This window comes from Coregonus lavaretus (assembly GCF_964263955.1).
Source record: "Coregonus lavaretus genome assembly, chromosome: 40".
NCBI classification, from domain to species: Eukaryota; Metazoa; Chordata; class Actinopteri; order Salmoniformes; family Salmonidae; genus Coregonus; species Coregonus lavaretus.
The window spans coordinates 2,469,906-2,483,868 of record NC_140027.1 but is presented as its reverse complement, the minus strand read 5'-3'; the positions used below and the strand labels follow the sequence as shown (position 1 = coordinate 2,483,868).

Below are 13,963 nucleotides of genomic sequence, written 5' to 3'. Positions count from 1 at the left end.
TCTAGCCATCTCGTAGCTCGGGGTGAAATTCCTGAGATAATGAAGAAATCTAATAAAATCAACGTTTATTGGTCTCGTACAGTTTATGTTAGAGCGGGTGCAGCTAAATACTTATGTAACTAGCTCCTAACAATGCAGTAAAAGGTCAAACAAGTATACAAATAATAAAAAACAAAAAAATGCATGATGTATATGAATAATCCTCCAATCAAATAATATTTGGAAATGAAATAATTTGAGTCATTGATGTCCATGAAAAGCTGATGAGGTTTAGCCTAGAGACTAGTGTTACTCCTCTGGTGAAAAGATGCACCCCTGTCTTGAATTATTGACTGTGGTACCTCATAGGAGCCAATATAATAATAATGCACCACAATCCTTTCCATTCACCTTTCCACTGTGCATCATGATTCTCCCAGATTGGATTGGCATGTATTCCCAGACACCATCGGGTTATTGATGTCTTCAGGGGTAAAGCCGATCTAACATAGAGGTTCTCCTCCTCGGTACAGATACAGATTGGACAGAAGGCTGTCTTCAGGGCTACGATGCTGTTCTGCTTCTGATGAGTCATTGCCTGCGTGAGCAGCTCTCTCTCTCTCTCTTATGCTGTATCAGTCATGGTCTATTATAGTCCAATCTGATAACTCGGCAAATGGTACTTAGGCTATGAAACTTCATATGGAAAATCTGGTCAGTAATGTGCCCACCTTTCCCTCTCTAAACTAGCTCGCTGCTAGTAAATACGATGGGTTATGTACAGTCCCAAACTGTACTTCTGGGCCCTTACTGTGGGTCAGCCCCATGCTCTGCCCCTTACTGTGGGTCAGCCCCATGCTCTGCCTCTTACTGTGGGTCAGCCCCATGCTGTGCCTCTTACTGTGGGTCAGCCCCATGCTGTGCCTCTTACTGTGGGTCAGCCCCATGCTGTGCCTCTTACTGTGGGTCAGCCCCATGCTGTGCCTCTTACTGTGGGTCAGCTCCATGCTGTGCCTCTTACTGTGGGTCAGCCCCATGCTGTGCCTCTTACTGTGGGTCAGCCCCATGCTCTGCCTCTTACTGTGGGTCAGCCCCATGCTCTGCCTCTTACTGTGGGTCAGCCCCATGCTCTGCCTCTTACTGTGGGTCAGCCCCATGCTCTGCCTCTTACTGTGGGACACCCCCATGCCCCTTACTGTGGGTCAGGCCCATGCTCTGCCTCGGTGACAAGTGCCCAGCCCTCGTCAACCTCACGGCCAGAACTGACCACAAAGGTATATCTGGCGTCAGTGGCCAGCCACCGGAGCCCGGAGGGTGGGACTCACTCCAAAAGGGAAGGGAGCTGATGGCCTTTGTCTTATCTGTGGTACTCCAGCTCTGCCAGGCATGTGACACAGCTGAGCGGCCTGAGGAGGAGATACTGCCTACCACCGGAGGCCCAGCGCGGATGCTGGCAGCCAAACCACAGTTGGTTCCCATGACCTCACACCTCACCACCCTCCTACGCTCCTCTCTACTGCCACTCTCTGGTCCTAACCTGGCCGGCAGCCACGACCTTGGGTTCATTTGGAGCTCACTGCTTCCGGGGACTGATCGGATGCCTCCCATTGTGTCAGTTTGGTCTGGTGGCAGACAGTGGCGTTCTGTAGACAGTGGCGTTCTGTAGACAGTGCTTTATGTGGTGTTATAGGAGTGCGAGGAATTAAGTCTTAGAAACATGATCTGGTGGCAATCACTTGGACTACTAGCAATCATTCTTTACATACTAAATGTATTATGACTGTTTTACTCTGTAGTTTGATCATAATGATCAATACTTTGTATTTATGTACCTTTTTTCTAAATGTTATTTTCTTTCTTTTTGGAGTGGCAGCCCACAGGTAAATACAATATGAACTGAATATGAATTTGTATATTGTACCTGTAACCCCCCCCAAAAAAAGAATAATTACAAAATAATACAAATGTGGTTACAAAAAAATTCTGAAATATTCCCATCACAGTGCCTATTAACTGGAGTACAAGGCAAACTTGACAGATGTTAAGTCGTGTACAGTAGCGTCAACCACCAGTACTGTGTAGAGCTGTTCTGACTCTCCAGTAACATACTGTAATCTGAAGAAGTTATGCAACCCGATGTCAAATCTGGTTACAATTAATCGAATCCACTCGAGTTAAGAAAATGTAATCACCGGAACACGGTTTGACCGAAACACAACTGTTAACCCATTGGTGCCTTGGGGCTCTGCCCCTGTTCACCTCAGCCAATTAGATGAGAGAAGGAGCTCAGTGATTGGCTTGTTTGTCACCTGGCTGTAAATCACATTGATGTTCCACCTTCTTCCTAGAGAGCTGTGTTTCTGTCATCAGCCCTGCAGTTCAGTGATACAGGGCTCTAAAATAACAAGACTGTAAATACAGGGAAAGATGGCCTTTGGTTGCAGTATTACGCCTACCGTGGTCTGACTGAGTTCGATGAGTTCATGTGTAAACTGTTTTCACATAGGCTACATACACATGAAGGACATAGCATACATACAGTCTTAGAAAAAAAGTTGCTATCTAGACCCTAAAAGGAACCAACCCTTGTTGGTTCCAGGTAGAACCCTTTTGGGTTCCATGTAGAACCCTTTCCACAGAAGGTTCTACATGGAACCAAAAAGAGTTCTACCTGGAACCAAAAAGGGTTCTCCTATGGGGACAGCCAAATAACCCTTTTAGAACCCTTTTTTCTAAGGGTGTAGCTTTCAGCAGTTTTACGCTCAGCTTCCCTCAATTTCTGACAAGGGACACTATCAGCCCTTATCTCTCTAATGCAGAGGTTTGGCACTACAAAGCTTTCCTTTGAAAGAGTGCTCGATTCCTCCTCCATTTTGTGTGCCTCAGAACACCTGGGAAATGTCTGGATCCTGAGGCTTTTGAAATGTTTAGTGAAATTAAATGTAGTTCCTGGTGCAGACAATGACCTTCAACCTGTTTGAAGGTAGTATCTCATTTGATGGCAAGCTCAGTAAAGTTGGCTATGTTCTGTTAAAATTACTTTAGTGTACATCTGTCAGCCAGTGATACATTTGGTACAAGGCCTCATTTCAGTTTGAAGAAGGGATTTTTGGGAATGGGCCATTGCCGATGAGTCTGCTAAATGATGACACTGTGTATAATTTCTCTCTCTCCCCCATTTCCCTCTCTCTCTCCCTCTCCCTCGCCCTCTTTCTCTCTCTTCCTCTCGCTCTCTTCCACAGATCGAGAGGACCAATCAATTCTTTGCACGTGAGTAACCTCTGAGCCATGTCTGCTCAGCCCTTTTCTTCTCTCAGTCTGTGTTGTGTTGCATGGGTTGCTGCATTTACAGGAAAATGTATTCTCAGTTTGATGCCTTGCATCCAGCCTGCATAGTATCATGCCACACGTCATTAGTTTGGACCAGATTTTTTAGAAAGGCCATGCAGGACCAGCTTAATTGCATAACATTCACGATTCAGTTATCTTAGTTATGCACATCTCCTCCTCACTTAGTAGTCCCGAAAATGAAATGGGAGAATACCTGCTGCATTGCATTCCTGCAGAAGCTCTATTCAACTAAGAATAAAGTGTAGCCTATTGAAGCTGACATTAATGTACTTAGCACTGATAATAGGTTGAAAGAGGAATCAATTGAATTGAACTAGACCAGGGCCAGAGGCCTCTATAGCTATTTTAAAAGGAGCAACTCAGTGACACAGAACAGTGAGACAGACACTTACGGGAAAGAGACTTCGGCTTGGAGCAGGGAATCTGGAAAATGTCTGGTACACACACACACACACACACACACACACACACACACACAACCCCTACCCGCTGGCTGTATTCCAGTCTAGCGCCCAATATCTACAGATGACTGGAATGCTGCAAAGACAAATGTCAGCGTGGCATCTCATCGTAAGCCCCTGTGACAGGCCTACACCGATGATGTGCGAAAGAGTATACATGGGAAAGTGTCTCCAAGAGTGTGTGTGTTCTCTCCCTGCCCTGGTTTGAACCCGATCCACCAGCACTCAAAAAATGTCCCTTGAGCCTCCAGGGCTACAAGCCACCAGTCAACAAATATTTTCATAGCTTCACATCATACATGACTAAGTCTGGGGGATCATGGAAGAATTTGGATGGATGTCGGAAGTGTGGCTTGAACACTATCATAAAATCTCACATCTGTTAAGATGCATTTATATGCCAACTGTTTGTCTCTGTGACTGTGACACACACACTGTAGGAGACGGTGGTCATAGTAATGTAAACGCTGCACAGAGATGCCATGTGATTATAAGTCAGTCCCTGAGAATATCAACCGCCTCAGTGACATTGACGCAATCACTCACGTATGGGCTGTGTCCAAAATGGCAACCAATTGCCTATATAGTGCACTACTTTTGACCAGAGCCTATCATTTCAGACACAGCCATAAATACCCTCTGCTCCCGGTGATTATTGAGCTCAACACTAACACACAACTCATCAGCCATACAGCATATTTATAGTACTATCTAGACCACCATATTACTTCACCACATGGCCAGGTAAGGGGAATCTGAAAGAAATACAACACGTGACTTTGTTATAGTAATTGGTTTTGCACTCAGTGAGGATTCAGGGGCCTTGTCATTTATTTGAAGATCATAATTTAATTTGTTTTATTTTGCAGCCTAGCATTGAGCTTGAGATCGGGGAGAAAGTTCAATGTTAACCACCAGCAATTACGTAGAATGAGTACCTATTGGTAAACCACTGGAATGCATTGTGTGTTGATGTGTCATTTGGGGATAGGATTCTGTCTGCAGCTTGCCGAGCTTGCAAAAACGCACTTCCTAGCTCTAAAGCTGTCATCGCTGTGGGTCCGTGAGTCCCACCCTCAACCACAGCCGCTGAACTAAACTAGCTCACAGAAAATAAACAGCACATATAGATACACAAAGGCCCTGCTACACCGCCTCATCCGATAAACCACTCAACTGTGGTTTATTTTCACTTCATTTGTTGTTTAGCGGAGTTGCAGGGAGAAGAGCTTGGCTAGCTCTCTCACCCCCAGCTCAAGACTGTTTATGGAGTTTCCCAAGTGCCGTAATCTCCTCAGAAAAACATCTGCCGGTCAGAAAGACAGTTCTGACACACACACACACACACACACACACACACACACACACACACACACACACACACACACACACACACACACAGGTCATTCCTTCCCTTTACTAACCCAGGAAGCTGTCTTGTATGTTTTCTCTCTTCTCAGAGGTGAATCTGGTGCTGGCAAGACAGAAAACACTAAAAAGGTCATCCAGTACCTTGCACATGTCGCTTCCTCCCATAAAGGAAAAAGAGACCACAGCCTTCCTGTAAGTGTAAGTTTCTCTCTTTTCTTTCTCTATATTCCCCCTCCCATATTTATCTCTCTGACACACCTCTAGATCTCCCCCTAAGCCCTGTTCTAAAGGCCATACTCCCTCTCCCATGTTTATCTCCCTACCACACCTCTAGATCTCCTCCTAAGCCCTGTTCTAAAGGCCATACATATCAATTGTGTCACAGTAACAGTATGTCTTTCTAATGAGGGATAACTGATGAAAGAGGAGAGTTAACAACTTGTATGGCCCACAATGTCCCCCTAATACCAGGCCAGTCTGATCCACAATGCCCTTCTAATACCAGGCCAGTCTGATCCACAATGCCCCCCTAATACCAGTCCAGTCTGATCCACAATGTCCCCTAATACCAGGCCAGTCTGATCCACAATGTCCCCCTAATACCAGGCCAGTCTGATCCACAATGTCCCCCTAATACAGGCCAGTCTGATCCACAATGCCCCCCTAATACCAGGCCAGTCTGATCCACAATGCACCTCTAATACCAGGCCAGTCTGATCCACAATGCCCCCCTAATACCAGTCCAGTCTGATCCACAATGTCCCCCTAATACAAGGTCAGTCTGATCCACAATGTCCCCCTAATACAAGGTCAGTCTGATCCACAATGTCCCCCTAATACCAGGCCAGTCTGATCCACAATGTCCCCCTAATACCAGTCCAGTCTGATCCACAATGTCCCCCTAATACCAGGCCAGTCTGATCCACAATGTCCCCCAAGTACCAGGCCAGTCTGATCCACAATGTCCCCCTAACACCAGGCCAGTCTGATCCACAATGTCCCTCTAAAACCAGGCCAGTCTGATCCACTGGTATTTACAGTACTTTGTTGATTAACTCCAACCTTAGTTAATTCATATCAGATAGATCCATATGATAATGGGGGGTAATGATTAGTGGACAACAGTGTCTGACAGTGGACATGGGCTGTGTGCTGTCATGAGGTCACCAAAGGGTCAGGTTCTTCTGTAGTTATGCAGATATGATGCTGGTACATTACCATGGCAGTCAAACATACAATGGCTTGCGAAAGTATTCACCCCCCCTTGGCATTTTCCCTATTTTGTTGCCTTACAACCTGGAATTAAAATGGATTTTTGGGGGGTTTGTATCATTTGATTTACACAACATGCCTACCACTTTGAAGATGCAAAATATATTTTTTGGTGAAACAAACAAGAAATAAGACAAAGAATCAGAAGACTTGAACGTGCATAACTATTCATAACTATGTAGAGCCACCTTTTGCAGCAATTACAGCTGCAAGTCTCTTGGGGTATGTCTCTATAAGCTTAGCACATCTAGCCACTGGGATTTTTTCCCATTCTTCAAGGCAAAACTGCTCCAGCTCCTTCAAGTTGGATGGGTTCCGCTGGTGTACAGCAATCTTTAAGTCATACCACAGATTCTCAATTGGATTGAGGTCTGGGCTTTGACTAGGCCATTCCAAGACATTTAAATGTTTCCCCTTAAACCACTCGAGTGTTGCTTTAGCAGTATGCTTAGGGTCATTGTCCTGCTGGAAGGTGAACCTCCGTCCCAGTCTCAAATCTCTGGAAGACTGAAACAGGTTTCCCTCAAGAATTTCCATGTATGTAGCGCCATCCATCATTCCTTCAATTCTGACCAGTTTCCTAGTCCCTGCCGATGAAAAACATCCCCACAGCATGATGCTGCCACCACCATGCTTCGCTATGGGGATGGTGTTCTCGGGGTGATGAGAGGTGTTGGGTTTGCGCCAGACATAGCGTTTTCCTTGAGGGCCAAAAAGCTCAATTTTAGTCTCATCTGACCAGAGTACCTTCTTCCATATGTTTGGGGAGTCTCCCACATGGCTTTTGGCAAACACCAAACATGTTTGCTTATTTTTTTCTTTAAGCAATGGCTTTTTTCTGGCCACTCTTCCGTAAAGCCCAGCTCTGTGGAGTGTACAGCTTAAAGTGGTCCTATGGACAGATACTCCAATCTCTGCGGTGGAGCTTTGCAGCTCCTTCAGGGTTATCTTTGGTATCTTTGTTGCCTCTCTGATTAATGCCCTCCTTGCCTGGTCCGTGAGTTTTGGTGGGCGGCCCTCTCTTGGCAGGTTTGTTGTGGTGCCATATTCTTTCCATTGTTTAATAATGGATTCAATGGTGCTCCGTGGGATGTTCAAAATTTCTGATATTTTTTAAATAACCCAACACTGATCTGTACTTCTCCACAACTTTGTCCCTGACCTGTTTGGAGAGGTCCTTGGTCTTCATGGTGCCGCTTGCTTGGTGGTGCCCCTTGCTTAGTGGTGTTGCAGACTCTGGGGCCTTTCAGAACAGGTGTATATATACTGAGATCATGTGACACTTAGATTGCACACAGGTGGACTTTATTTAACTAATTATGTGACTTCTGAAGGTAATTGGTTGCACCAGATCTTATTTAGGGGCTTCATAGCAAAGGGGGTGAATACATATGCACGCACCACTTTTCCGTTATTAATTCTTTAGAATTTTTTGAAACAAGTAATTTTTTTCATTTCACTTCACCAATTTGAACTATTTTGTGTATGTCCATTACATGAAATCCAAATAAAAGTCAATTAAAATTACAGGTTGTAATGCAACAAAATAGGAAAAACGTCAAGGGGGATGAATACTTTTGCAAGGCACTGTAGGCTCATTAAGCAATAATGCATGAGGGGGTGTGGTATATGGCCAACATACCACGGCTAAGGACTGTTCTTAGGTATGACGCAACCCGGAGCTATTATAAACTGGTTAACAATGTAATTAGAATAGTACAAATAAATGTTTTGTCATACCCGTGGTATACGGTCTGATATAACACGGCTTTCAGCCAATCAGCATTCAGAGCTCGAACCACCCAGTTTATAATAATTATTAACCCATTCATAAAATGTGCCAATATATAGATGTTTTTTGCATAACATGCCTGTAAATGTGTTAAGAAGCCATATACACAAGCTCCAGTCCCATGATGATGTGTGAGCTGCCAAAGTGAACGCATCCTCCTGTAGCTTGTGCAGGCGTGCACAACCCTCTAACATATTTGCATTTGTTTATTTGCAACAAACAGCCAGAGTCGCCTAAACCAGTAAAACTACAGGCAAGTCTTTACACTTTCTTATTAACACCATGTTCATGTGCATGTTGCTTCACTAACTTTCTATTCTCAGATGGACCTACTGTAATGTAAAGCTAGTGGCAATTTAATATATTTCTTTGTGACAACAGCCTGTTTTGTGAAATGGTGTCATTGGTTATTTTCTTGCACACTGTGAAGCATGTATGTGAAATGTTGACATCTGTGCAAAAATTAGACAAACAAATATTGGGGATTGACCCAGATTCTCTTTCTATCAGGCGGAAAATAATAATGTTGTAAGTAAACTTTAAATCTGGCATGAATATTTATGTGAATGCAGCTTTTTCATGTATATCTGTTGGCCAATCCACTGTACTGTACTGTAAAATGTGCTTGTAAATGTTGTTATTCCACACTAGATTAAACATAATCATATGCATGCCTTTGTAGTGTTTGGTCGCCACCAGTCAAGGCTTGGCAGGACTATGTGGGCTATTTTTGTACAGTACAATGCAGAGTAGAAGTTGAGCAGTAAGACGTTGAAAAAGAGATGAAGGCATATATTCTGAAGATGGAACTGACACACACACACACACACACACACACACACACACACACACACACACACACACACCTGTTATTCTATCCTCGTAGGGAGCTAAAATTTATTTTCATTATAAATCCTATTTTCCCTAAACCTAACCTTAACCCCTAACGCCTAACCCTAAACCTAACCCCTAACCCCTAATTCTAACCCTAACCCTAATTGTTACCCTAAACCTAACCCCTAAGCTTAAAGTAGCCTTTGTCCTCATGGGGATGTGGGAAATGTCCCCACAAGGGAGAATGTTCCTTGTTTTACTATCCTTGTGGGGACATTTGGGCATTTCAGTTCCCCACGAGGATAGAAGAACCAGACCACACACAGGGTCAATTCATGGACATTACTGAAAAGCAGACTGTCTGGCTATGGTTGTCATTACAGTAGTTTGTTCACTAGTTTAATATTACTCAGGGCACTCACTATTTGCTTTTCAAACAGCTGCTGTAGGTCTTGTTTATACAGTTAAGATAATGCAAACGGCACATGAGGGCAGATGAGCGGTATTCTGAATAAAGATGTGATGCTTACTATGGCACACTGCCCCAAGGCTAATATGAGAAACATATTGAACTGCACCCGTCAATGAGATAGCTTCTTGGAATAGAGCCTTTCAGAATAACATATCCATTCCCCATCCATTCCCCTGCTTCCTGTTTTAGTGTACTACTGTATATTTCATTTAGTGATGAACTAGCTTCTTTACCCTGTTCATTTAAACCATTTGCCTTTATGCATTATTTAGTCTAGTCCGAATTGAGTACTACCTGTAATTGTCTTAGTTGGTGTGTATGTACTGTATGTATATCCTGTATGTGTGTTTAGTATCCATGACCATTAACACTACCTGTTTATTTCCATGGTAACATTTGACAATCTGCCCATTGACTACAGAGTGGAGCCCTGTTCTATGTGAGTAGCATGTAGCCCTTCCCTCACCTCTCTCTCACCCACCGCACTCCACTCACTAGACTAGCTCAAAACACAATGGGCACAATATACTGTGAAGGGGCTGCTGTTGTCTCTGTGTACTATACTGTATATCTGTCCCTTTTATGGGTGTCAATGGGGGCCCAATAGCAGCTTCTGTTTCTATCACCTTTGGGACACTAAACTAGTTTAGTTTTAATCCACTCCATGCACTGTATGGCGTCCCTGTTCTTAACTATAGTAGGCTCTGCTTCTTTCAAATATCTCAGATTCGGGGAAATAAACATTACTTACTAGTTTAATACATACTAATAAACACGTTTCCCACTTCCTAACTGACATATCCCATTTAAACAATATGACCTCCAGTCATAACATTGAGCTCGTCACAAACTTCTCTCCCGCATCCAATTTGGCTCCCGGTGAGCCTGCTGGAGAGCTTTTCACTCGCGAGGTGCTGGTGTTGCCAAATAGCAGGCTTTACTAAATAGTCAGTTGGCTTCCAGCTAGCTGGAGCTGGAGTAGGACTCTGGAGGAGAGCAGCTAGGGAGGGAGAGCCAAGAGGACCACTGCCCAGAGCTCAGCTGGACGGACTCCCCCAGGGAGAGAGGGCCGTGACATGGTCCAAGACCTACAACATCCTCCCCTCTGCTTAGTCTACTCAGACCCAGTCACAGACTGCCCAGCAGGGACAATAATGGGGATTTTAATCTTCGTACTTTATTGAATTCACCATGGGGTGTTGACTGTGGATTTTGCCATTCGTGTCATCTCAGTGGCAGTGCTACTTAGATCACTAATGAATCCCCTTAGAACTGCTTCTTCCTGTCTTTGCAAGCCTTTCATCCTCTCCCTGCTTTGCCATGAGGGATGAGTTTACACAGATAAAAAGTTATTCTCACTTCCCCTGCAGGAGTTCCTGTTCCCCAAACCACAAACACAAGTCGCACTGTCCCAACAGTCACTGAAGTAGTATTCTGCTTGTGGACTTGGAGCAACTCTTGACATGACTTGTAATGTCTGCCCAGCAGTGATTCTGCTTGTGGACTTGAAGAGATTTGTAATGTCTGCCCAGCAGTGACTCTGCTTGTGGACTTGGAGAGATTTGTAATGTCTGTCCATTGACTCTAGTCTGTGGAGCAGATGTGAGCACACATCCCCAACTGGCCTCTTTCTTGAAGATGTAATGGGACAGTTTTTACTGTTCCTCTGGCTCTTCAGTCTCCACAATCTGGGCCAAAGCACTGCCAAAGGCCCTAACACTGATAACAAGTGAGGTTGAACACTCTACAAAGGATGTTTCCTAAGTTCCAGAGGAAAGATTGAGAATAGAGAGGAGTTATTTCACAAAATATACATTAATTTCATAGTCGTGTCAATGTTAACGTGATATTTAGTGGTACACGATAGCATTGTCCACAGTCACACTAACAACAACTAATATTTCAATAACTATATGTCCCTGAGTTCTTCCAGGCCTCATACAGTAGTTGTCACTGTAGTGATTCGCTTCTTAACGTGGCTATGATGGTTTCCAGACACTGTCAGTCAGAATAAGTGTAACGCATTCCATCCACAGTAATTTTATGGTCTTCTTGCTTACATTACATTACATTTTAGTCATTTAGCAGACGCTCTTATCCAGAGCGACATACAGTTAGTGAATACATATTTTTTTATACTGGCCCCCCATGGGAATCGAACCCACAACCCTGGCGTTGCAAACGCCATGCTCTATCAACTGAGCTACATCCCTGCCGGCCATTCCCTCCCCTACCCTGGGCCAATTGTGCGCCGCCCATGAGTCTCCCGGTTGCGGCCGGCTGCGACAGAGCCTGGATTCGAACCAGGATCTCTAGTGGCACAGTTAGCACTGCGATGCAGTGCCTTAGACCACTACGCCATAAACCTGATAATGTGGTACAATACATGTTCCGGAGGTCTTCCAGGCCTGTCAGTTGTTGGCACGGCTAGTGATTAGCCTCCTTACATGGCAATGATGGTTTCTGGAATCTGTCAGAACAAGAGTAACACACTCTGGAACGCTGGAATCTGGGTCAGCTTCTAATGCTCCTAAAGTGGACCCCTGCTGGTGTTTTGTAATCACCCCTTTGTTCCTACCCTCTCCCCAGTCTGGTCCCAGTCTGTAGACTGAGCTTTGGCAGAGATTGGCAGCTTGTGGACATTAAACAGTCTCCATTATGTCATCTGTTCTAGTTTGTTCTAAAGTGTGTGGTGTTTTCAAGTTGTCATAGAGACAGCGTGTGACAATGACTATAGGAAATGTTAATAGATCTGGGACCATGCTATAATTTACCCTCTATGCAATCTGCCACTGGCAGGACGAGGATGGAACGGGCTTATTCAATTCATTCCTGCCTCATTTTCAGCAGCACGAAAGCTCAATTAAAACAGCAGTCGGCTTTCTGGCCCAGCTCTGGCAGCCAAAGATCACATTACGCGTCTCACTTCTGAACGCAATGCTGATTTCCTAACCCCTAACTCATCCCACAGACATCCCTGGAAAAACGCCTCAGTCTTGAGCGATCAAAATGTGTCTGATGAGCTTGACGTAATGGGAAAATCCCATTCCCACCTAGCCGCAGAAAACAAAAACTCAAAGTACGGGCCATGTTATTTTTTGGTGGGCCATCTTGGATTCCCCGGTCATGACCAAGCCTAGAATGAGGTCTGGATTGGATCATAATGAGCCACCTATCTAAACATCTCAGGGTCATGTCCATTAGGGTACACTGTAGCTACGGAAGAAGAAAACTAGTGTTTCTTATTGGACAAGTTCGGATACCACCTTTACATTTACATGGAGCATTTCGTTCTATTTCATACCAATTGAACATTCTATTCAGCCCTGACAGTCAGCCAGATAGGGTCTACGATAGGTGTGAGAAGTGAACAGAGCACCGCTCCCTCCCTCCCTTAACGGGATCTCTAATGATGACTGATTCTTCCTTATAGGATTGAGTGTGTCTCTGGCCAATATGACATATTGTGTCTCTGGCTTGTGTCAGTGTGTTAAACAGGTCTGTTTCCCCAGTATCTGTCAGTGTGCTAAACGGTTGAGTCCATTTCCTCAGGATCTCTATCTCAATCACTAACTGGAGAGCTATGGCCTTCCTCTCTGAGTCGCCTCATTAGCCCCAACTCATCCAGCACCCATCCATCCGCCTGGCTCACAGCAGCTAGCGCTCCACAGGTCCTGAACCACCATGCTGAAACACAGCTGTGTACTGTGGAATATATGAGGCATCTGTGGATTTGAAGCATCTGTGGATAGATTTATTGGTTTGTCTGTTGCACAAGTATACTGGTACTTTTTATGATTGTACTGTGTACTTCAACAGTGTAAACAGGGATTGATTTGATTAGGTTATTTTGGAGGCTTGATGGTTAGACTATGGCTTCAATCATCAAGATGGTGCCGACAGACATGGCAGCTCTGCTTCTAGCTCCTAAGCAACTTTGCAGTATTTATTTTTCTTGACAAGCATTTCGCTACACACACAATAACATCTGCTAAATATGTGTATGCGACCAATAACATTTGATTTGATGTCTTTGATGTTGGTCTCGCAATAGAAAAAGGAAATGCAAACCCAGAGTCCAGATGGGTTTGAACATTCACTTGTGAATGTGTTGAGCTTCAACTGAACCATATGCAGTGTGGAGAGAGTCATTGCAGTTTTGTTCTGTTCTGTTCCACCACTGAGCAAACAAGGTTCTAATCCATTCCATTCCAAACCCAGAGGTTCTATACTGAGTGACAAGACAACAGGAAACACATGTCATTAACGCACAGAACAGGCCCAATTTATTCAGAGAAATGAGATTCTCTCTCTCTTCTCTCTCTCTCCCTATCCCCCCCATCTCTTTAGTTTTAGTTGTACGTACTGTTGTAGGATATTGAGCAGAGAGGCTGTAAAGTGGTTTCCTGAACATGCTCCATTGATCACATC

General features: G+C 44.4%; 1 protein-coding gene across 1 annotated transcript in view; it reads left to right on the top strand.

The window, feature by feature from the left end:
- Positions 1–13,963, top strand: part of LOC311113667 (myosin-10-like) — a gene marked incomplete at its 5' end in the record, with an annotated part of 77,643 nt that overhangs the window by 33,431 nt on the left and 30,249 nt on the right. The window contains 3 exons of the mRNA XM_084156946.1: positions 3,222–3,249; positions 5,252–5,360; positions 8,450–8,483. Coding sequence (XP_084013072.1) covers positions 3,222–3,249; positions 5,252–5,360; positions 8,450–8,483 — 171 coding nt within the window. The remainder of the gene's footprint in view (positions 1–3,221; positions 3,250–5,251; positions 5,361–8,449; positions 8,484–13,963) is intronic.